Source organism: Gouania willdenowi, chromosome 21 (assembly GCF_900634775.1).
Source record: "Gouania willdenowi chromosome 21, fGouWil2.1, whole genome shotgun sequence".
Taxonomy (NCBI): domain Eukaryota; kingdom Metazoa; phylum Chordata; class Actinopteri; order Blenniiformes; family Gobiesocidae; genus Gouania; species Gouania willdenowi.
The window spans coordinates 33,864,070-33,890,973 of NC_041064.1; the positions used below are offsets into that span (position 1 = coordinate 33,864,070).

At 36.7% G+C, this 26,904-nt stretch overlaps 1 protein-coding gene across 15 annotated transcripts in view; it reads left to right on the forward strand.

Moving 5' to 3' along the window:
* LOC114454634 (peripheral plasma membrane protein CASK-like) overlaps window positions 1-26,904 on the forward strand; it is a 131,961-nt gene that overhangs the window by 39,761 nt on the left and 65,296 nt on the right. For all 15 annotated transcript variants that reach the window (XM_028435193.1, XM_028435200.1, XM_028435204.1 and 12 more), the window contains exon 2: window positions 19,042-19,154. In XM_028435193.1, coding sequence (XP_028290994.1) covers window positions 19,042-19,154 — 113 coding nt within the window. The remainder of the gene's footprint in view (window positions 1-19,041; window positions 19,155-26,904) is intronic.

Below are 26,904 nucleotides of genomic sequence, written 5' to 3' on the forward strand. Positions count from 1 at the left end.
CATGTTTTGTTTTATTTGAAGACCTAATATGAATGAAAAATATATTCTAGGCTATTTATGCACTATTAAAAAAAATAAAATAAATAGTGAAAAACTAAACAACCGCATTCGGTATTCGGCTTCGACTTTGGCCGCAAATTTTAATTTCGGTGCATCCCTAAATATAATGCATCTGATTCGTTCAACAAGGGATAAGAAGAAGCCTTGTCAAGTCCTACTCTCGTTCCTCACCACTAACAACTGCAAAATCCAATGAAATAAACTAAATTGACAATACAAATAAATACTCCAATTGAGCGATTAAGAAACAGAACGAATACAAACAAAGTGCACAGGCGTCATCAACATCTTTCTTCATTTCTGCATTTTACAAAGATACGTTTACCTGACTGGTGACCGTTTTAACCCTTTACAAACTTCTGTGTCGCTAATGGTAAGAAAAACACAGTTCTCAGAGTAAAGTTGTACTTCATTGTTTACAATCATGGTTTTTGTTGATGTGTGTAAATAACGATGCAGTCTGAAGTGGAAGTCAAAGGTTTTTGTGTTGGAAAATAAATGGAAATGAAATCTTGCTTTTTGTTGCACAAAGATTTCTACATTTTGAACAACACACACACACACACAATGCACAAATTGAAAACAAAAACACACAAAACTAAAACTAAAATACATTGAAATGACAGGTTAATATACAGAATGAATACAAATCAATACAAAATGACAGAAAAATATACACAACAAAAAATACAAAAAAAAATGTACAAAATATCAACCCAAAACATGCAGAATGTCTCAAAAAATGCACAAATTGTCAACAAAAACACACAAAACGGAACCAAAAATATACTGAAATGACAGATGAATATATAGGGTAAAAACAGAAGTATACAAAAATGCAGAAGAATATACAAAATGACAGAAAAATACATGCAATTACTACAAAAATACGTAAAACGAAGAAAAAAAAAATGCACAAAACAAAATTCCTTTAAATGACAAGTAAATATACAGAATTAAAACATGAATAAATAAAAAAAACAAAATGCACTAAAATGAAGAAGAAATATACAAAGAAAAATTCATACAATGACAACAAAAGCACAAAACCGAACTACATTAAAATGACGGGCAAATATACGGAATAAAAACAATAACATATAAAAACAACAATGACAGTTCAAAATCAAAATTCACTAAATGACTTTTAAAACACACATAACTGTAGAAAATGACAACAAAACAACAAAAATGCATTAAAATGGCAGTAAAATATGGAAAATGCCAACAACAAAAGCACACAAACCTGTGGTTTATTTCCTGTATTAATGCTGATATTGGTCATTATGTTGACTGTATTAGAGGTGGTGCTGTAGTGTTGGACGTGACTCATGGTCTGCAGCTTGTAGTCGATCCTCCAATGATTGATCAACCGATATTTGCTTTGGCAGAAATAGTTTTGCTCTTATTCTTGATTATTTTGCTGTAAAAGCTGCTGAAGTCGTATCAGCCTCACATTATTTTGTGGCTCAAGCACTTCTTAAAACTCCCGACATGGCTTTTTTTTTCTCTCCAACTTTATTCAAACCTTGAATGTATTTACAAATCTGCTGACGTTGCTCTTTCACCACTAAACTCTAAACTAAAGTAGATCAGGGCTACGTTTACGTCTGTGGTGTCAGAGGAGAGCGTCGTACACGCCTCAGTATCAGGACTCACACACACAACAGAAACACGTGTCATTGACCACTGAGCCAAATTTGAAAGATGAAAAAAAAAGCATATAAATTAAGGTCTCAAAATCATGGAAAAACAAGCACTTCTCTCTGCTCTGAAACACTGGGGGCGTGTCAGCTAGAGGTGCTGGAACCACGCCCACATACGTGAAGGGCGACGCCTCTGTGCACTGTAGTTGGACGTAACCTACAGCAACAATGGAAGCTCATATCACACAAACGGACCAAGTTTTCATTTTAATACAGAATAACGCTGGTTTTTGGTGTTTCCGTTCATTTGTTATTTTGATTTGGTTTTAAAACCGAATAACCAAAGAACAAAGGGTGCATGGATTTCTGTTGTTTTTTTCCTTTTTTAATCGGTACCGTTGTAATAATTGTGGCACACTTAAACACAAAAGGGACCTCCAGGCGTGCACGGGTTGTTTAAACTCTCTTTTTAATCTGAATAACCGAGAAACACATTCATCAGCCGCACCATCAATTTAATACAGGCGATTTGCTCGGATGCTCCCGTATTTACCTGAAGACCCCGAGGACTCATGCAGCTATAACAGTCCTAATATTACTGTAGGTCCCACATATTACCTAGTTTAAAGTTGAAAAGCATGTCTTTGAATCAGCCTTTAGAATAAAATGTTATTAAAATGTTATTTCTTGTAACATTATTAAAATGTTATTTCTTGTCTCTGAATATTTGTTAGTGTATGTGTATATACGTATATGTGTATATATATATATACCAAGCATGAGTCTAACTACATTCATCATCACCTTCAGTAGAAGTGTGACGATATCTCGATACGGCAATATATTGCAATATTTTTTCGCATGATCAATTATCGATATTCGCACTAAATATCGATTTTTTTTTATTTTTTTTTTCACTAAAATGTGCAGGTACGTCTTCACAGAAATGTTATCACTGTTTGTTGGAGGAAACAATATATTGTTTACTGGAATATTGCACTATAATAGTGTCACTGGTAAGAAAGACCCTATTTTTTGTTTACATAAAGCACTATTGGAGATACTTATTTGTTTACATTAGTGTGTTGACACTTATTTACAGAAATGTTGCACTAAAATAGTGTCACTGTTCATAGGACACTTTTTCTATTTATTGTCTTTCAGAGATATAAAATAAAAATTGGATTTTTTCACTTAATCTTTTTTTTTGTTGTTATGTCATAGATTATCGTAGATTGATTTCTGACCAATATATCGATAATCGCAGTATTGTCATATCGTGAGGTACCCAGAGGTTCCCGCCCCTAACCTTCATCAATGCAACAAATAACTTTTGACTTTAAATAAAGGCAGTAACAAAGATTAAATAAAACAAACAAAAACCCTTTAGCTTTACTTAAAAAAATCGTGTTGTAAATGATGGTTATAAATTTCAAAATTCCGGACCCCGCTACAACACTCACACCAGTACCGCCAGCGAGCCCACCTTGCAATCCCCCTATGCTGTGAAACATTCATAGTGAGAACCCTGTTTAGTTCACGTTGAACCCAAACCAACACACCCAGTAGTGAGCGTATGTGTGACGTGCACGTGCCCTCAACTCATTCACATTAATGCACGTTCAGTCTTGGAGGAAATTGCGCAGCATTATTTGTGCTGACTGTTGTGCAGAACCACTTCCTGTCCGTCTCTTCCTCCAGGTCATCAATCGCTGTGAAGAATAGACGTAAACTCTGCATCAGCGATCAGACAGAATAAAGCTTGGTCTGTTGGTGAAAATGTGCTGCACTTACCTCAGGGTTTAATCATTTAAATGCACTGCAGCGTTAATCAAAACCATGGATTGATTTCATTGATCCGTCAGTGCTGAAGCTCTGCAGTCTGAGTCGTGGATTCAGGAGCTCAAAGAATGTTCTGCTGAATGAATCCTTTGTGATTCCCGTCATTAACAGGCTGCTCTGCATTGTGTAATCACCCCTAAAAATACATCTCACTCTTCTCTTTCAACCTCTTTGTGCTTTTAGCAATCATCACAAATCTACTTTAACAGATTGAGTTTTAGTGGCTGGTCTTAGAAAAACTCAGTTAGAGGAGTGGGAGTTTTTCTCTGTAGAGGATGGTCTCACAGTGATAGATTTAAAGCTCCCTGAGCTGGGTATTATATATATATATATATTAATACATTATTTATATTTGACTTCTTTCACTTTGGATGTAAAAGCCAACTAAGCACTGGGGGTCCAACCAACATGATCATGAATGCTAAGACTTGATAAAAGGGATGCACCGAAATGAAATTTTGTGGCCGAAGCCGAATAAAATATAAACGCTTGACCGAATATCGAATATCGAATGTGGTTAAGTTTTTCACTATTTTTTTTAATAGTGCATAAATAGCCTAGAATACATTTTTAGACATTTTATTAAAGAAAGTAAATGTTTATTGAATATTATGACATTTTTTAAATATTCCAGTAGCCTTTGCTTTTCAAAAAAAAAGCACAACAAAGTTTTTCATTTATATTAGGCCTTCAAATAAAACAAAACATGCATTCCAAAAAAAAATTAAAGTGCATTAAAGGGGAGGTATGATGAAAAAATCACTTTATAATGGTAATAATAATACATCCCTTTAGCCTCATTCAGAGGGACAAAGTTCTGTTTCCTCCCTCCCTTGTTATTCCACATTTTGTAAAAAGTCCGCTTTAAACGGGCGAGTTAGATTTTGTCCACGTTGGCAGGTGACGTCATCTAACACGCCTCCTAGAATGTGAGCTCCTCCCTCTTCATACATTTTTAACAGCTAAAACAACGCTGCGGTTAGGGTTAGGGTTAGTATTATACTTTATTGCCATATATGTAAATGCAAACTGCACTACTTTTTTCTGCTGCCGATCATGTTGGGAGTCACTGCTTGGAGCCACGGACCCACTGTTTACACACATCAGCTCTTAGCACTCCATGCTAATGCTACACCAGTCTATGCAGCGAGACCCGGTGTAGTGTACGGAGGAAACGAAGGGGATGTTCACGTGGCTCACAGCGCTAACAACGGACTCGGTTGTGGAAATGGACGGTTTCCAACTTTTACGCGATGAAGGATCAACAGAGAGCGGAAAGGAGAAAGTCTGGCTGTGTTTGTGTGCGGAAAGGAGGAGCTGCTGCTACTGCTGCTCCTGTTACTCTGGTTCTGCAGCAACGCGCACACTTTTCTGACTATATCACGTTGTTTGATTACGTCATTGCGTCACACGCTACTATTCGGCCTTGATTTTAATTCACTCCACCGAAGGCCGAATACGGCTTGTTTTGCAATATTCATCTGAATATATACGGCCACCGAATATTCGGTGCATCCCTAGTTGATAATCACACCATCTGTAACAGGGGAATTCTACTTTAAAGCTGAGCTGCTGAAAACACTATACACAACAAACACAATATTTGCTGTTTTGATAAATATGTAACAAATCCGGGGTTCTCACCAGCACTGTTGAGCGTAGGAGCCCCCGACGTTGTTATTTTGCTCCCATACATTCAGTTTTCAGCAACAAAGGGAGGATTTTCTGTTGTTGTTATCTTTTTTAATCGGTACCGTCGTAATTATTGTTGTACACTTGGACACAAAAGGGACTCCCAGGCGTGCACGGTAGTAAAATCTGTGCTTTTCATTTAATTGCCCTGGCAGACTCCCAGTATTACTGCCCCTCACCATTTGATTTGATTTAATTTAACATGAACATAACAGCAGTGTATTTCCCAAAATGAAAATGATAATAATAATAATAGTAATTTAAAAAGAAACAAACAAAGCAAAGTGAGAATGAAAGGTTATAAAAGCATGCACTTGAAGCCTGCATGTTTGAAAAGGAGTAGGAGGAAGTATAAACTTTTATATATATATATATATATGATCCTACCCCCTGTAATAACAAATAAGTTTTGGCTTTTAAGTAAGGCAGTAACAAAGATTTTAAAAAAACAACTTTAGCTTGACTTCACTAAATTTGACCCTCACCACGCAATCCCCCTATGCTGTGAAAATGTTTTGGTGAGAACCCTGAAATTGATAATACCAATTATTGGAGATATTAACAATGTATTAAGATATTAGATGGATAGATAGATAAATAGATAAGGTAAATGCACAAAGTAGGTTTATAAGACACCAGAGATACATTTGCAGTGTCCCTCAGATAAAATATAAAGCAAAAGCATAACAGAAACCACGTTTCATGATCTATTCACAGCTCAATAGTAAACAGTACACTGTATTTTCTTCCAAGCTTTGCAAACAAAATCGTATATAGCGAAGGTTGCTCTTCTATAACAGAACTCAAGTTTTTCGTAATTAATCATCAAACCAGAAAAAGTCGGTATTAATCAGGGAAATTTTCCTAAAAAGCAAATCTCTCAAATCATCATAAATGAAACAGTAAAATAAAAAAAGTATAATTTTCAATTTCACCAAAGTAACACAACAAACACAATCTGTGTTCCTAAGGAATGGCATTAAATGTAGTAGACTCTATGGTGAGGGGTAAAGTTCCTTGAGCGCAACAGTGCACGTAATGATCTCTGCATTTTAATTATATTATACTTCACATAAGACTCTACCTCGTAACTATTTTATACGTTCATATTTTCCGTTTACACCATATATCGACAGACCATTTCTGTCTGTGCATTGTAAACATTGAACTCTTAAGGGCCTGTACTGTGAAGCTTGATTTCCTCTTAAAGCGCTAACTTCCAGGATTGAATCAGTGTGTGCTGGACTTACGAAGCTCGCTAACGTCTTACGGTGCTAAATCACCATGGTAACTTAGGCTGAATGACTAACCTGGTCTGGACCAGGTTTTGTTCTGGCTAGGATCTGAGCGAGTACTAAAGTCCCGCCTCCTGACCAATCAGTTCTCTTAGAAGGCGACCTGTTCAATCAAAGGAGGATCATTCTGAACACGTCTCTGTGTTGATCTGATGTGAGAATATTTATCCTTTCATTTACCGATGACATCCTATAGGAAACATAGTATAGATTTTTATCTGATGGACTGATAAAGTCAAATAAGTCAGCTGATAAAGCCTGCGTGCATCAGACAAATAAATTAATTAATTCATGAATGTATTCTGTGGTGATTCTGAGATCCTCAGTCCTGTAAGATAATATGAAATATAAATATATTCCACCTGATCATTTAGGCTGATCTGCATGAACGCAGCATCAGAGCCACAGACAAGGTGAAAGTGAAACTGATCAGAGTGTCTGTTTATTCTTCATTTATAATTTCACTAATTTAATCATTAACACTCATCAATTCCTGCATTCATTATTTACTACTTTTACTGCAGCAACAGTGTTGTTTTTGGTCTGAATTAGGGAGTTTAATTCTTCATATTTTTAAAGAATTATTACTCAATTGTGACAAAAGTTGCTCTCCAGTTTCTCTGTGATTGTGATTGGTCTGACGCTGTAATATTCACCTCTGCCACAGGAGCGCACACGTAGCCAGGCTGAAATCACCTCACTTAATTTAGCGAGTTGTCATCTAGATTCATAGAACAGACAGAGATACATCCAGGATATAATTATGTATCTTCATAGTATAGGCCCTTAATATCCTATTTGTTTTAAATAATAACTTATTTAAAACAAAAATAATGACATGTTATTCATTTTAAAGACGGATGAAAGTGAGAAACATCCCAATTAAAATAATTTTTTTTTAGATATTATTAAGATTGTGGATTTCCTGCTGATAAAGAATAACTGATATTTTAATAATTTCATCATCATTTTAGAATTGTAAATCACAGTTTCACGAGTCAACTTTCGAAAGCAAATTGGCTGATTTTTCTTGCCCTATACATTTCTTAAATTGAAAAAAAAAAGAATTATATATATATATATATATATATATATATATATACTCTCTCTCTCTCTCTCTCTCTATATATATATATATATATATATATATATATATATATTTGTTTGTACAAACCTTCAAATCAATTATCTTGAGCATTCCGCAACCTTACACCAACAATAAACAAGCATGTGATCATCATCATCCTCAGACACACCCACAAAATAACCTTAGAATACATCTGCTTTTAGCTTTAAACATAAAACTTATGTTTGCAGTTCACTTTACATTTTAATAAACCTGATTTGACGAATAATGAATTTATATGGTCTCTAAAACCAGCTTTGTAGATAATTCTGATATTTCTTTTTTGTAACAAAATAAATGGTAAAAAAAAAAAAAGTGTTTCCCCACACTTCAACACAGTAAGTGAAATATGGCAAAATAATAGAACAACATGATACTGTATGTGAGCTTTTTATAACTGCATATTATCCAAAATAACTAACTAAGGAATCTCAGGAGAAAAAGCTTAAATTGAAATTATAAAGCTTGTTCTTTAACAACATGTTGAAAGATTTAATCTAATTTACCAGTTTTCTAATCCTTGTTAGTTGCATCCTATGCATTTCCTTTAAATGATGAGACATAGCCTGTATATTTATCAACCATTCTCTTTGTAGACTGGAAAGATTTTGCCTATTTGGAAAGAAAAGAATAGATTATTATATTGTTTTTTAACCTAAGGAGAGATTTAGTGCCAGTACAGTCATGTGACTATAGATGTTCTTTATTTCATCACTGATAATACACTCCCCCATGGGAATCAGCGACTGCTACAATCAGTCATCTGAGCCTCGCATCTCGTCTTCCCTACAATTCTGGTCCCAGCGCACGGCGACGTGGAATATTCAGGCTGTTCTTTGATGTATGTGGCCTGGACTGTTCACACTAATGTCATTTATCCTCCTCAACCCAACGGCTGACTGCTGCTGCACATCAAAGAGAATCTACCACTGTGTGTGTGTGTGTGTGTGTGTGTGTGTGTGTGTGTGTGCGCGTGTGCGTGCGTGCGCGCGTGTGTGCGTGTGTGTGTTGCAGGTGCTAGCGTGTCCAGGCTTATGCCTAATCCTCAAGGGAGCCTAAATAAGCTTCCCAGCTCTGAATCCTTACATAACCGCAGTGTCCGAGGAAGAAAAGACAGGATGGAGAGGAAACTCTCCCCCACTTTATTATTTTTGCTCGTTCCAGTTTCCTCATTTTCTGCTTTCCGACAGCAGTGGGAATGCTGCTGAAGTCATCATCGACTGTAGGAATGATGAGATATTGTCACATTTCTCCCAAAAGTTTATTGCAAGGGTGTCAAACTCAGTTTAGTTGACGGGCCAAAAATGGTACAGTTTGATCTTAAGTGGGCCACAGATTTTATGCGGCAAAATTATTCATTTCAACATTATTTCACCCTATAGTAGTTTACACAAAATACAAAATATATAAGAAACTGACAATATCTAAGCAATAAGTGGTAGATATCAGTCCCAACAGGATCTTCACTTTAAATTTACTCAATTTTGTGACCAATTTCTATTTAAATAAAATTATGTGATAATTTAATTGAAAAGGGGACATTTATCCAAGTTTTAAAAATCTGTACTTTTATTTTACAGGTGATTTATGTTAAACTAGAATCATCCGTTAGGCCTGGGGTTCTCAACCTGGGGGTCCCGAGACACTGGGAGGGGGTCGCCAGATGCTTTCAAAAAACTAAGAATCTTTTTTGAACTATTTGAGCTCAATTTTGCTTATTTTTACCTTTTTTCTGCAACTACACCAAACTCCATATTTTAACCTTTTTTATCACTTTTTCTTGCCATATTTTTGCTCTTTTTAATGCATTTTTATTACATTACTCTCATTTCTGCCACTTCATCAAATTTCACAATTGCTTTTCTACCTAATGTTGCATATATTGACCCATTATTTTCACTTTTAACCTCTTTTCACCATATTTCATGCTTATTTTTGCCAATTTAATCACATGCACAATTTGTCATGCCAATTATTTGCCAGTTTAAACTAACTGTTCCAATATTGATCCTTTTTCACCACTTTTTCTGTCTGTCTTTAGCTTTTAACCAATTTCTGCTGTTTTTAAAATACAATTTCATCACCTTTTCCACCATTTTTTTGGTCACTTTTAACCTGTTTTTGAAAAGGTTGAAAACCACTGCGTTTGGCGAGAACTGGCAGATTTTTTCAGATCGTAAAAATGTCTAAAAAATTGCAACATGCAAGATGAAAACGAAACAAAAAATTGTTACTTATATCAAATTATTTACAAATATTTATGACATTGCAATACACGGTGTGTTTGGGGGGAAGCGATAGGGAAGAAATAAAAATAAAAAATTAAGTAATAATTGTAGCCGGCTATTCATAAAAGAAGAAAAACATAAATAAGTAAATCAAATAATTAGTAATACATTAAAAAAGAAAAAAGGGGGAAGGAAAAGTGTTTAGTTAAACAAATAAATAATAAAAATAAAGGAATAATCGACTGCATCTGAGTCGATTATTTTTTTATTACCACCAGCGACGCCATGTTGTTTTTGGTTTGCTTAAGAATGGGGAAAACAAATTTATTATTATTTCTTTTTTTTTTTTTTAAACAGTGTTAATATATTCACCTTTTTTCCCCTGGGTTATTAAAATAAATGTTTTAATTCCCCCCCAAAAAATTCTAATAGAACAATATTGACATCAACTTTTTACAAAAAATGTCTAAATGTTGTAACTGAAGCGGTCGTTTTGTGCTGTGTGAAATCTTTTCTCGGTCACTTTCCTTTCTTCCAGCTGATCAAACAGACGCTGAGTGAGAACTGTATGAAAAAAGAAGTGTTTTCTGACGTCTCAGATCTGCCAATCCTTTCACATTAAATCCACAATCCTGCACATTTCCAGCTTTTAAAGAACAAAGAACGGTCAATTTAATTCAATTCTATCTTCCAACCTGACGGCTGTGACATGCAAAGTGAATATTCAACGTGCTCCTCTGAGCGGCCAGTTAATATATGTACAGATTGATTAGCTTTTATTAGCATGAAAGTCTCACTGAATCCAAATGACACTCTTTCTTTATTAAATTATCATCTGATTGAAGACGGTGGTGATTTTGCATATTTGTTCCTTTTCTTCTTTGTTTGAAGATTATACCATGGCAACATGACCAGAGCTGATGATTAGGTGTGAAGACATCACATTGTGATGTTTAGATGACTTCAGTGTGTGGGTTTTCTGTTTGGTGGAGGTATGAAGTTTATAGCATTTAGCAAAAGGGCAAAAATATCAATATATATTGATATGTTTCTGTTTCCGTCAGCTGGAAATATGAAGCAGCCTCTGCACAGACTGTCACAGAAAACCCTGAAATATGTAAAAAAAAAAAAAAAAAAAAAAGACGTTTTGTTTTTCCAGTTAAACTACTGCATGTCAATGAGGCTTCATGGAGGATTTGCTTCTAGTATGTACATCCAGTCATTTATTGAGTGTTTTTCTGAGGTTTGCAAACAGATCGGAAGAATCTGAGCTCTGTGTGTGTGTGTGTGTGTGTGTGTGTGCGTGTGCGTGTGCGTGTGCGTGTGCGTGTGCGTGTGCGTGTGCGTGCGTGTGTCGCAATGAGTCTGATATGTGTGCAGTAATATTTGAAGCTTGTGGTGACATTTGTGGAATGAGACACGGTGTGATTGATGCTCTATGAAGTCGGTGAGACGCACAGCTTTAAATCAGCTTTAACAACACACACACACACACACACACACACACACACACACACGAGAATAAAAAACGTGCGATGTGAGACACCCTATCTTTCTGATGTTGCAGTAAATTCCAGACGTGAAGCACAGGGAACGCATGCATTTCTCCTCTCTGCGTCTCTTCTCCACACAGGTGGTCGTATTTCACCAGCACCACAGGCCTACACAGAGCAAAGGTCATTATGTTTCTTTACTCCCACCTCCACGTCTCATTCACTGAAGCTAAAACACAGAAAAAACTCATTTGGACACTCGTTTACCACAGTGTATTAGGGCCACATTAAAATAAGAAATCTGAGCACGACAAGATTAAATTCATAATATTTTGGGAATAATTAATTTTGTTAGATTAAGTGGTAATATTTTGCGAATAAAGTTGTAATTTTCTTAGATTAAAGTCGTAATATTTTGAGAATAGAGTCATAATTTTACAAGAATAAAGTCTCATTTTAAAAAACATGTAATGGTCAGAATTTCCTGTTCAAGTGAACACCATTAACACCTATAGCCCTGAAGTCGACCACTTCCATCCACTTCCTCTTTCACAATAAAAGAGGCTATTTGCTCCAAATCAGTCTGGTTCTGTGATCAGATCGAACACAAACATCTGGAAAGTGTCTTTAAAATCCGTAAAGTGATAACAGTGGTGATGATGTATTTCACCGTGTGTGAAACATAAAGACAAATATAATCTCACTAAATGTTCCACATTCTCTGTAACGCACGAATGACCACAACACACACATTTTAACTTTATCCTCATAAAATTACAACTATTTTTGAAATATTATGACTTTAATCTCATAAAATTCTGATTTTATTAAGATACAACTTTATTCTTATAACATTACAACTTTGTTCTCATAAAATTACAACTTAATTCTTAAAATATTGCGACTTTAAAAACATCGTGCCCAGATTTTTTATTTTACTTTACTGTATATGAACTTAATACGTCATCTTATTAGGGCCAACATTAGTGCCGAAAACACACAAAACTATAGAAAAAACACAAGATTTGACAATAAAGCACACAAAATTATATCAAAAACAATGACTCAAAGAACACACAAAATGATAACAAAATCACACATGACTCAGAAAATGACAACAAAAAGTTCCACAGTGACAGAAAAATACACAAAACAATACAGAAAATGACACTGAAAACACATAATTTGACGACACAAACTAAAAACACTACAGAAAACACATGATTCAACAATAACACATGCAAAACATAATCAAAAAAACAAATAATGACTTCAAGAACACACAAAATGCTAACAAAAACACATGTGATGACTCAAAAAATATACAAAATCACTCAAAAACCTCACACTAAATCACTCAAAACTCACAAAACCACACAAATAGACGATAAACAAACAAACCCCGTTTGTTCTCTCCTGTTTACACTGGTCCTTATTCTAAATGCTGAGATGAACATTGTTAATTCCTCTGATGAGACAATCATATTTGTGTTGATCTGCTGATGGAAGTTGTCAGTGATGTGATGAGAACCCTCTCCTGTGTATTTGTCCATTATGGTTATTAGCGTGGTTAGTTTTGTCTTCATTCTGACTAATGACTAATTGAGACTGGGGTCGGACTCTTTGACTCTCTCTTCCTGTCCTCGTCTCTTTTCCACTCGTCCCACTTCCTGGTATTTCTCTGAGGAGTGCTGAAGAGTCCGTCCGCAGCTGACTGCTTCTAAAAGCCATGATGGCGGATGTTGGTGCAGCTGAGCCTCATTCGAAGCCACAAAAACCTTCTTCACCTACAACAGATCTTCCAAAAAGCAGAGTTTCACACACTTTATCCATGAAAATATAACATTGGTTCTGGACCTGCTGTTGTTGTTTGATGAAGACCATTTGAGTGGTCCACTCTGTTGGAGATAAAATCATGGAACAGTTTCTCCGGGTCTTTCTGAGTCATGAAACCTTTCATTTTGCAAACGTAAGCAATCAATCCTTAAAGCTGATATCCGGAGTTTCTGAGAAGCGTCTCGATGTCCCGCCCTAAACAGCCTCACTTCCTCCCACTGCCTCTCCCAATCTACCAGAAGCCACGCCTCTACTTTTCTGCATGTGCATCGCGGAACATAACATGGTCGCATTGGGTCACATTGATATAGGTCTATGGATCACTTAAGAGCCAAAATCATATTTACCTGTTTGCCGCCTTGTTTCCGTGCACAGTTCCACATTCACTTTGATTGACAGTCTCAAATTCAGGATGTCAAAGCCTATTGGCTGGGCACACTCGGCGATCTTTTCCATTTGTATAGGGATCTATAGGACGAAGGAGGGGCTTATATGCATTAATGTATATGAATGACCACCGGCAGTAGACCATAGTAAAAGACTAGTTAAGTACTTTTATCGCATTTCAAAAGAATCATACATAAACAATACATAGATTTCTCAGAAACTCCGGATATCAGCTTTAAATATTTTAACAACTTAGCATTAAAACAAATTAAAGAAAAACCTAAGGAGGCCCCTAAAGGACACTATTCGTCTTCTAATGAGTTTTACGTGTAGGGCATCTGATTTTCCATGATCACAGAAAACGGACAAAAAAAACTGAATTCATGTTTTGAAATACAGAAAGCAATCTGAAACTTTTATTTTTTTGTTCTTTATTTAAAATCTTGTCCCAACATGACACAACAATGCTCCACACACATGTTTTTCGACAATATCACACATTTAAACACTATTTTTCTCTGGAAAACGTCTGACTGAAAACAAATATGTGCCAATTTCCCCATAATCGTCTTCAAAATCTTTCACTGCGTGTTAATGTTGTAACTGGAATAGTGATGATGTTATCCTGTGATTGAAAATGAATGCAGAGCTTCATTTGAAGTGTGTTTTTAATGCATTGGTTCAGATTATGATGACCGCATTTCAATGTGAAAAGGCTCTGGTACAAAGACAGGTTTAGTTAATGGTGTAATAGCTGAACTGGAGATCAGTTTATCTGGTGACACGTCATGCCTGAAGCATTAAATCACGCTGCTGCACGGGATTTAGTGCAAAACGTGTGTTGGTTGGCAGCAAAGGTGTAAGAAAAAATTGATTTGGCGATATATTGCAACATTTCACCGTGTATTTATCGTATCAATCCCAATAAATTGTATTTCATACCATTTTGGACTTGTAAAGGTGAAATTTGTAATTATTGATATCGCAATGTATATCGTATTGAGTATTGGGATATAATGCATCGTGACATACAAACTGTGAATCAAATCGTATCATCAGATTCATGGAAATCCACACCCCTGGTTGGCGGTAATTAAAAGTTTCATGAATAATATTTTGGGGTCACATGACACATTTCTATCGTAGCTTTGCTGTTAAACATAAGGCTGAGGAGCTAGCATTGTGGCTAACGCTAAGAAATACAGTTGTTTAAGATTGTGTGTTTTAATTTTCTTTAACAGAATAAGTTTGAAAAACACTGATTTAGTGGCTCCTAAATAGATTTTTTTATCCCAGCCACAAAGTGTGAAGGGGGATATAGGTTTGAGCTCCGTCTGTCCGAGTTAAAGGTGACAGCTTTTCTCAGAAACTGTTTAAGATAGGATTACCAAATTTGGTGTGTGGCTTCAGGGTATCAATACCTTGATGGAGTTCGAAAATGAGAAGCACATGAAGTTATTGCCTTTTTTTTGTTTTTTAGACTCTGTTTGAGGTATCTTCAAACTAGGGGACAGCTTTTCTCAGAAACCATTTAAAGCAGAACTAAGTAACTTTTTCACCATAATAAATCCGTCTCATGGTCCCTGTGAGGGTAATACAAGTGTTTATGGGGTGATCGGGGGGGCTTTCATCCCCCCCCCGCTGTCTCTGGCCAGAAAACAGCTCTTGCAACTTTCCCTGCCTCCAACCCAGTGGCAGTCTCGCAGCTCTGTTTTCGTGACAACACGTACTGCTTTATGACAGCCCAATACACACTAAAGGTGTGTTCACATCGAACGCGACTGTAGCGACTGCAGTCACTTCAATCGCCCATGATGAGTCGCTGGAATACAGTGGTGCTTTTTGGTCACTTGTCATAAACAGCACCGTCTGACGGTATAAATGGTTAGCTTACTGAGTTACTAAAAGATGAGTTCACTCAGAATGTAGGTTTATTCAAGATCAACTGCTTTGATTTTACCTCGATATGTTTAGGAAGCCTCCCACTGCCCGTCTCACTGTCTCGTGGGTGTGGAGTGTATACGACAGTGACATAACCAAAAGGGACCTTTAGGGGGAGCGCTAAGCACAAGTTACTTAGTTCTGCTTTAAGATAGGATAACCAAATTTAGTGTGTGGTTTCAGGGTATCAATACCTTGATGGAGTTCGAAAACGAGAAGTGCGCAAATATTCTTTCCGGAGCTAGCTTTGTAGCTATAATCCGGCATATTTACATTTGTTTTACACTGATGTTCATTAATGTGCAATGTCCCTATCAAATAAATAAATAAATAAAAATATTGCCCTTGTGCCATTTTTTTTTCTCTGTTCAAGGTATCTTCAAAGGGGACAGCTTTTCTTACAAATTGTTTAGGATAGTTACTGTACTAATTTTATATTCTGATGTGATAATATGTATACATCTAAGTGCTTAGATTTAGGACATTTACAAAAAGGTTGTGAGTTATATTGAGAACCAGTCTGGCGGGGGATGTTGATAACTGTCTTCTTGTTTCTATAGTTTTTATAATTTCAACTCATCTAACGATCTAACGCCTGGGGTTACTGTATATTTGTAAATTTTCCTCTCTCTTTCTCTTTCTCTCTCTCTCTCTCTCTCTCTCTCTCTCTCTCTCTCTCTCTCTCTCTCTCTCTCTCTAGTACCTTGTAGAGCCATTGTGTACCTTTTAAGGGTTCATATACCCCCATTTTAGAAACACTGCTCTATGTCCCCTTAAAGTTTTCTAAATCAGCTCATACCTTGTGTTTGTGACTTGTGACCCCGTTGGTTCTTCTTAGTCCCGGGGGTTTCTGTTGTTGTTCCACAGCATCAGCACAGTGTAGCCCTGGGCCAGGCCTGACATTTACTGAGCTGTGGAGGAAAAATAACGCCTGTAGAAGAACCAGACTGAGTTACTAATGAAAGCTCTGTTTGACCTCATGCCTGAGTTTCTCCTGCTGGAGTTCATCTTCTCCTTTAGTTTTTACCTGATTTACCTCGACTTTTATTCATGAAAAAGTGAGTGAATAAATAAATAATAAATAAGTTACATGCTTCAATGTGAAGAATAAATCATTGAATCCTGAAGAGTAAGCAGATGGTGTGTGTGTGTGTGTGTGTGTGTGTGTGTGTGTGTGTGTGTGTGTGTGTGTGTGTGTGTGTGTGTGTGTGTGTGTGTGTGTGTGTGTGTGTGTGTGTGTGTGTGTGTGTGTGTGTGTGTGTGTGTGTGTGTGTGTGTGTGTGTGTGTGTGTGTGTGTGTGTGTGTGTGTGTGTTCGACACTGAGCAGCTTGTTTCATGTCCCTCTGCTCAGTGTGCGTTAATGATCAGCTGGTCCTGATGCTGTGAGTGTGAAGTGCATCATCATCTCTGACTGATGCCACTGTTTTCACTCACTCATCATTTCTTCTCTCCACTGGAAACAGTGTCAAACATTGGTTGTCCACTTTTTTTTGTTTCCTGAATACTACAGAGAGACGGGATCTCTCTGACGCATCAATAATAGTTTTTCCTCCTCTGAGAAGCTTTTTTCTGCTCTATTTTCAAAGCTTGTGTTGTTGTTTTTCTTGTCAATTATGATTTGGTTTTTGACTCCAGCAGCCGTCTTCTTCCAAGCTCTGTCATTTTTCAGGCGTTTCACATATTGCAGATGCTAAATGTGTTGTATTTTCTTTGGAGTTAGCTTAGCACAGGCTTTTTCACCCTTGGGTTTTACATTTATTTATTTTTCTGTTATATTTTCAAAATTTTAAATAAATACATACATTTTTTTATTTTATTTTGAATTGTATTTATTCATTTTTATTTATCTATTTTGCATTATTAAAGAAAAACAATACATAATATCACATAAATAGACATGCAGTGCAGGAAGAGGCAGACAGCTCAGAGCATATATATATATATATATATATATATATATATATATATATATATATACATATTAAAACACCACACAATCTCAAACAACTATATTCTATACTTTCACTTTCTCAAATATACATGTAGTTAAAGTAAAATGCAGTATAATAAAATCTGAGCTGGCACTTATTGTTACTTGGTATATTAATCCTCACTACTCTATATTTGTAAAACAATATAACAAACGTGATCAAAAAACTAATTTTTTGGGTGAAAAAAGCCAGAAATTTGTGATATAAAAATAGGGTCTTGACCTGAAAAAAGTTGGAGACCTCTGGTTTCTCACATAGCGGTGCTAGCATAACATGGTCAAACAGTAATGGGACAGGGCTTTTCAACTTATTGACTCAAATGTTATTGTGTCCTTATATTTCTCTTGTTTTTAACCTAAGTGTAATTTAATGTTTTAAAGCACATGTGTCAAACTTGGGTCCCAGAGGCCAATTCCGGCCCTTTAGGGCGTCCAATTTGGCCTGCAGGATAAAGTAAAAATTATAGCAAAAACATGAAGAATCAATGTGTAAACTAATAACTACCGTATTTTTCGGACTATAAGGCGCACTTAAAATCCTTTAATTTTCTCAAAAATTGACAGTGCGCCTTATAATCAGGTGCGCCTTATATATGAAATTAATATGTCAAAATGTTTTAGTACAACTTTGGTAAACTATGGATTTTTGGTGCTTTAGGGCTAACGTAGTCAGACACCTCATGGAGTGATATGTACCAGTACTGTGCTTCAACATACTGAACTGAAAAAGTGAGTGTATTGTTCTGTATTTTATGTGTTAATCCTGAGCAATGTTGAGAGTTATTGTTAATGAGTTGAATAAAGTTTGACTTATGTGACTATTTAGTTTCGCTTAATACCTCTTAATAATAATAATAACAACAACAACAAACCGGTGCGCCTTATAGTCTGGTGCGCCTTATGTATGAAAATAGACCCAGTCAGACCCATTCACTGATAGTGTGCCTTATAATCCGGTGCGCCTTATAGTCCGAAAAATACGGTAATTTGGTTGTAGATATTGCAGTCTCTCCAAATACACAAATTCAATGAAACAATATTTGCAGGGGCCCACATTTATATCACATGATGGCAATCAATTTTAAAAGCTGATTGTTGAAAGAACTCTTTTTTTTTTTTTTTTTTTAGAAAATCCTGCAATTTAACTCAAATTATTCCACAAGATTTCCCCAAATTAAATAAGAATAAATCACAAAATCAAGTAAATTTAGGTGAAGAACCTGCAGGGACTGATATCTGTCACTTATTGCTTTAACATTGTCAGTGCTTTACATACTTTATTTATTTTTTGACGGTAGAAGTGCAAAGTAGAGAAGATTGTTGAAATTTCTTGTTTTCCCACCGATAATCTGTGGCCCACTTGAAATCAAACTGGTCCGTATTTGGCACCTGAACTGAAATGAGTTTGACACCCCCTGATTTAAAGTGTGTTTCTTTCTGAGATGATGGAGACACTCTCCTGAAACTCCTTCTGAATGGTTGTTTTTGTTTCTGTGTTGATCAGGGGTCCGTTCAGCGTGGTCAGAAGATGCATCAACAGAGACACAGGGCAGCAGTTTGCTGTCAAAATTGTGGACGTGGCCCAGTTTACCTCCAGTCCTGGACTCAGCACCGAGGGTAAGGCTGGAGTATCTCTTTGGTTTCTCCCACAGTCACGTGTTTGGAAAGTTTACCAGACTCATCATCACTCAGATGTTCTCTGGAGTTTAGTCTTTTTTCTGCTGCTGTCTTTGGTTTCTCATCAGTTGGCATTTAGTTTTTATCTATCTTTGGTTTAGTGAAACTGTATAGTCAACAACAACTGATAAAAACTATTAGTCCACCAGATAACATCTACAACTATTTTAAAGGTCTACTCCATAAAAAAGATTTAAGATTCTGTTATTGATGTATCGCCAAACAGCAAACACGGGAAGCAGAACAGCCGGTTCCGTGAGGCGCATCCACAAAGCCATTCCTTCCGTCTGTACCATTCACTTTGGAAAGTCCGCACACTTTTCTGACCTTTCTTTTGCTGAAGGTCTGGTTGCTTAGGTGTTGGTCTCCCATCTTTTAAAAGCTGTCGCTTTTCTTCAAAAGTAAGTTGTGAAAATGTATTCATCCTCTCCATCGCTGTCATCCAACCTGTAGTGTAATCCTGCCCGGGCGGTATCCCGCCCACTAGATGTGGCCACGTGATATCTGTTTTGTATTCACTATGCACTGTGCGTACGTATTGGATTAACATAACACGGTTACGTCCAAAGGCAGGGTAGCGATTTGCCTTTTTGCGTAAAAGGTTTTTCATAGTGGGTCCGTGGGGAACTGACTGCGCATGCGCAAACATCCATTCACGTGATATGGGGCTAAACTTTAGCCGCTAAAGGCAGAGCAGCAGTGTGCCTTCGGGAGAGGTGTGTCCTCCTCCTCGTAATACAGGAGTGTGCAGCGCCGTTCCAGGAAATAGGCGCATAGTGATGTCACTCATTTGGGCTATGAAAAGCACAAAAATGCTGACACTTTCAAACTTATCGGTACTGTAGTCTATCAGAAATTGAAAAAAAAAAAAATTATGATTTAAAAAAAAAAATTACATTTTTATTTTTTTTTTTAAAATGAATATGTCATTCATTTAAATTCACCCTGGGTAGGCACTGCCTACCTTGCCTACCCTGACTGCATGTGCCTGCTTGTTTAAAAGTATGAAATAGCCACAAAGTGAGGAAAAGAAAAAAAGATGCATAAAAAATTGTGATAGTTGTTAATATCCTTAATATCCTAATAATCATTAATTAATCAAATCGTAGCACCCTGAATTGAATCGTGAGGTCCTGAAATCAGGGGTTCTCAACTCACCCTGGGACCCACGTTTTGCCTCGGTCATCAAATCGCAACCAACGAATTTTAGTTTTTTTTCAAAGATAGCTGTTGAAAACATGCATATATAATCTTTTTTTAAAACATAAATCTATATATTTTGCTGTGCAACATGCTTTTCACAGTATGCCTGTCAAAAGAAAAGTTTCTTTCAAAATAAAAGACAAGTCACACATGACAGACATTAAGATTTTTTTCTTATTTTTGGCCAGCTTTCCGCGACCCACCCAGTACAGATCCGCAACCCACGCCACACTCCCTATGCTGTGAAAAATTCCTGGTGAGAACCCTGAGTAAAAGGTTACAAATAAGTGTGTAGGGTGTAAGGATATACCAGGTATGTAATGTGAGGATGACTATACAGGATGTGCATCTCATTGAATGTCTTGCACACAGATAGGAAATTGTGTACATGACACCAGGTGACTGCCCCTGATGCCCACACTGGGGTCAGAAGCGGTTCAGGTGTACATTATTCAAAAAACCTGGTTGCTTGTTGAAAAAATCTGTTCTGGAGTCAGCTAGTATGGGCCTGGAGGCTAAGGAACTGCTTACCAGACGGCAGCATCGCTATTTTCACATCCTAAAATTTTATTTTGTATCTTGGTTCTTGATTTATTTGTTTTGTTTTTAAGTAAGATTTTGTGGTGGTTACACGTTATACTTCATATGATAAGACAAGAGCAAAGGCAAGACACAAGAAAAGATATATGACAAGACAATGAAAGATTATGAGCAAGAAGAAGGACAAGACGAGTGACAAGAGATCCGACAAGTGACTAGACAAAAACCAAGACAAGGCAAGATAAGAGGAAAGAGAAGAGATGATACAGAAGGCCAGACTCAAGGCAAGATAAACAGACATGGAAAGAATTTAGGCAAGGCGAAGGACAGGATGAGAGACAGGACTAGACAAGAAACCAAGATGAGACTAGATAAAAGGCAAGGTAAGATGAGAGCAGACACAAGGGTTGTGATAAGAGAGGAGACAGAAGGCTTGACACAAGGCAAGACAAACAAGGCAAGGAAAGATTATTGGCAAGGTGAAGGAAAAGACGAGAGACAAGAGACCTGACAGGAGCCTAGACAAAAATCAAGACAAGGCAAGATAATGGGCAAGGCGAGAGTCGAGACTAGAGTCAAGACAGAAGGTCAGATGCAAGGCAAGACATGGAAATAATTTAGGCAAAGCAAAGGACATGATGAGAGACAGAACTAGACAAGAAACCTGACTGGGGACTAGACAAAAATCGAGCCAAGGCAAGAGTCGAGACAAGAATTGAGAGAAGAGTTGGGACAGAAGGCAAGATAATAGGCAAGAGTCAAGAGAAGAGATGAAACAGAAAGTCAGACTCAAGGCAAGGAAGGATTATTGGCAAGGTGAAGGAAAAGACAAGAAACAAAACTAGACAAGAGACCTGACAGGCGACTAGACAAAAATCAAGACAAGGCAAGATAAACAGGTAAGGCAAGAGTCAAGAAAAGAGAGGAGGCCAAAGGCCAGAAGCCGTGACAAACAAGACTAGACAAAAATCAAGACAATGTAAGATAAAAAGGGAGCAAAAAAGACAAAAACAATAGGAAGGGCGAGACAAAAGACTAACACAAAAGGAAAGACAAAAGGCAAAATAAAACAAAAATAAGACGTGCATGATAAATAAAACAAGACAAAAGAAAAAGTAAGGCAACAACCAATACAAATGTCAAGAAGAAGACAAACAGAAAAGACAAACACAAAACATGACAAGACTAGGTAGTGCATTAATCCCGAAGAGAATTAAAGATATCCTGGAAGTGAAGCAATGGATCGTGGTGGGGGTTGTGTGATAGTGTGCAGGCAGAAGATGAGATGGGGATGAGAAACCAGAGAGGACGAGAGGTTGGAATAAAGAAAGGTGGGGTCTCTGTGTGATAAGGCCAAAAAGAGCCTGAGGAGAATGTGGGAGAAGTGTTGGAAAGAGGAGATTGTTCCTATTGTGTTGTGAGGTAGATTTATCATTGCACACACTGTATGTTGATGCTGATATTTTCACTCTCCAGTATCAGAATGGAGAGACTGATGCGTTCTATTAACAGTAAATAGGTGATCTACAGACTCAGACGGTGCAGATATGTTGGTGTATGTGTGCTTAATCAGTGTTTATTTAACCAGGATGTGCCTGCGAGGTTAAAAAACTCTTTGTACTGAAACTCAACACACAACCCTCCCGTGTTTGGATGGTTTGTGTTTTTAGTGAAGAGTGTTTAGTGTGGATTTGTTTTGTAATGAGGCAGTGAGAAAGAGATTGGTGGTGATGATGATTGGGTTGCATTTAAAATTTACATTTCTATTGTAAAAAAAAACTCTTTTGTGAAACTCCACTGCACTGGAAAAAAGGAGCACAAACAGAAAAATTAGGACAAAGTCCAAAATAGTCCAAAACAGACAAAGAAATATCACTGTGCGTTTGTGCTTGTTTTCATCACATCATTCATTTCGTCTTCTTGTCTGCTGTTGTCGTTTTGTTGGCGTTTAGTTTTCACACACAGTTTGTCTTACCTGTAGAAATGAGAGCGTCTCACACCAGTGAGCAGCTGTGACACACAACTATTACACAATCTCACAACAATCATACACACAAACACACCAGCACAGCGAGGAAAGTGGGTCAAACGCTTCGTGTCTTGGCAACAGATTGGTCAGCCAAGGCTTGGAACACACACTTAGTTAGGGGGCGCGCGCACACACACACACACACACACATCAGTTAAACACAGAGAGAGCAGAATTCATCATGTTTCCTCTCCTCCATGTTCATTTCCTGCTCACTGACAGACTTGGAATTGGATTCTAATTAGTCTGTCAGTTCGTCTGTCCATTATCTGTGTCTGTGTGTGTATTTAACTGTGTATTTATTGTACTGATATTAATATTCCAGAGTCTTTATTTTCATTCACTTTTCCCTACAGCATACATGAGCAACTGACGGCCCGGGGGCCACATGCGGCCCTTCGTCTAATTCTGTGCGGCCTCCAAGAAGACAAATTTACTAAAAATTGTAATTCAAGAAATTTGAAGTAATATGATGCCAAACATAACTCCAAAAAAACACTCAAAACAACACCAAAATGAACAGAATGTCAATAGTAATACACAAAGCAACAACAACAACACCAAAAGGATTATAAGAATACACAAAAAAAGACTCACAATACACTCAAAAGGACATCTTACACACAGAACAACCACCTAAACTCACAAAACAACAACACAGAAACAAGATGACACCAAAGAAACACACAATTACACAAAATGACAAAAATACTGAAAAACTCTAAGAAAGGCACAGATTGACAGGAAACAAAATGCAAACTTAACGCACAAGAAATAACAAAAACATATAAAAAGCACAAAATGTGACCGGAAATTCCCAAAATGACAGATAAATACATGAAGATGACTCAAAAAACACACAAAATGACTAAAAACTCAGAAAAAACTACACAAAAAGGCAACAAACGGCGACAAAACCCTTTGTTGTTTTCAGTGTAAATGCTCAGATCGGTCGTTATTCTTAATACTGCCATGAATGTGGCCCTCGGGTCAGACAATCACATTTTTGTGGCCTTGCTGTGATAAAAGTTACCTATCCCTGCCCTACAGTATATACTTAACTTTCTCTATTTTCCGACTGTAACTTCACTTGATTTTCTTTTTATGTCATGTTGAATTTGAGTGTGTGTCTGTGTGTGTGTCTGTGTCTGTGTGTGTTGGTCTTTTTGATGTATTTTGTGTTACTGATATCGACGGGTACGTCTCTGTCTGATAACTTTAGCCTGAACCTTAAACGTGTCTTTCTTAACTCAGTAAGAACTCCTGGGGTAATTAGCTTCCATCGTTAGCGACGTGACATTAAACAGTGAAGGCTACAGTAGCCCTAAGCTAGCAATTACATGAGTTTTAGCATCACCATCATCAGTGCTAGCTTTGTGTTTTGTCCTCAGAGGATTTTCTTAATGTTAGCACGAGAGGCTAACGGATTCATCCCTGATTAAATGTCACTGCGTTAATGTCAGAACATCACGCTAACCTTTTCTCACAGAGTGTGTGTATGTATGTATGTATGAGTGTGCACACAAAAACATATATTTGATTTAGTCTTATTATTATTTAATCGTCTCTAGCAGTAGCATTCAGGGAAGTTTCCCATAGGAACACTGAGGATCAATGCACTACAAATACTGATACATTTTTAAAATAATTACAAAAAAGTTACACACTTGCATTTATATATATTTATTAGGGTTGTAACGATTCACTCAACTCCCGATACGATTCGATTCACGATACTGTGTTCACGATATGATTCTCTCACGATTTATTTTACAAAATGGGACTGTACATAAATGACTGAAAAATATTACTTTATTTTTTTTTTGGTAAAATACTGTACTATTTTCCTTTTATTTTTCATTGTCAAAAGAATCCCTTGATAAACTATTCAAAACAATGCAATTTAACTCAAAATAAATCCTGAATGAAATAAATAAAAGGAATAATACAAATGAAGAAGCCTATTAATTTAAATTCTGGTTCTATAGTAAACAATACAAAACTACATAATAGTTATTTTTCTTTTTAAAAGTGCAACTGAAAATGTATTTTGTGCCTTAACAATTGGACTTAAAAAAACAAAACAGTCATTGCACTGTAGTTGCGTCAGATATTTGTTTGAACCAGCAGAGGGCGCTGGTAGCCCAGTGGTCGGTTGGCATGCAGATATCTTGAAGTGAAGAAGAGATGCTATGCTAGCAGACAGAGCTAATAGAACAACGTGACTTACAGATATTCACGTATTATTACAGATATTCTTTCAGTGCCAAAGGGGTAAGGAATTATTTATGAACATGTTTAAGAGTATAAGGCGGCCAGAAAGAAAGTAGTAGCAGATTCCGCCCGCTGTCAACACTTCTGGATAGCGCCCTCTGCTGTTTAAAAAAGGACTGCGATTCAATTTTCACAGCATCGATGTGAATCGTGATACCTATGAATCGATTTTTAACTGCCTTACGATTAATCGTTACATCCCTAATATTTATATTTTTTATTTTATTTGAATGCAATTGTAGGTATTTCCAGTTTGTGGATTAACTAATGATGTTTCTTTTCCCAGTTTGTTTTGCCGTTTCCTCATCCATTCCATATCCATTTCTAGGTCGATCCTTTGTTCTCAACATACGAAACAAGTCCTCTGAATAAATAATAACAACACAAAAAAACACAAACATAAATGCAATAAAAAAAGGCGCTACAGTGAAAAGACTTGCGTAATAAAACTTGATGTCATAGCTTTTCCTTTTTAGTCCTCGAGTTGAGTATTTACATGTTCTACAGCTGAGTGCCAGAGGACAGTCTTTATACATAAAGTATCCAATGAAAATATTGCATCTTCCTCTTGTTGGCTTCAACCTTCAAAAAGCTCCGCCTTCGGCTGCCGAGAGCGAACGAGTGGATCAAAGGACGGAGAGAATGAATGGAGGGATGAAGAGAGATTCACAGGGATAGAACACGCTCAGATGTTTTTAATGAAATCCTTGATTGTTTGACAGTAACAGCAGCGTGTCGCCAATAACGTGGCTCTCACTGGGATTTAGGTAGACCACAGCTTTCCACTTAGCACTAATGTGGTGGTGTTAGAGAAATGGGGTTTGAACTGCTGGGCCATACATTTCTGCCTCTATTCAACTATGAAAGTGTGGTGTTTTATTTGTGGCACAATTCTGTACAAGGTGTCAAAGAGTCAATATTGGAACAATTAGTTTAAACTGGCAAATAATGGGCATGACAAATTGTGAATGTGGTTAAATTGGCAAAAATAAGCATGAAATATGGTGAAAATAGGTTAAAAGTGGGTCAACATGTGCAATATTAGGTGGGAAAAGTGGTGGAAAGGGTTCATAAATGCCGAAAATGTCTTGATAGTGTAAATGGGAGTAATGTATAAAAAATGTGTTAAAAGGAGCAAAAATGTGACAAGAAAAAGTGATGAAAATAGGTTAAAATATGGCACATTTTGTGTAAATGGAGAAAAGGAAGAAAAAAAATAAGTAAAACGGCTGAAATTGTTTAAAAGAAATGGTAGTTTACTTAGTTTCTTGAAGGCATCTGGTGACCCCCTCCCAGTTTTTCACGACCTCAAATGGAGTCCTGACCCCAAGATTGAGAACCTCTGCCATCGAGGGCAGTCACACTGGCATTTTACAACAAAATACGCCAAATTTAAGTACTTTTACTAAAATGTAAAAAGTTGGACCAGGATCAATCAGTAGCACTATTTAATACACACATACTGTACATTTGTATTCAGCTGAAAAAAAAAGTGAGTTTGGGCTTTAGTTAATCTTTAGGCTCAGGAATTGTGGGAATATTCAAAAACTTCTTTTAGATTTAAAATCTTTTTTTAAATCTAAGTTAAAGGCAATTATTTTCCTCCACTGCGTATGATTGAGGGGGAGATTTTTAAACTTATTA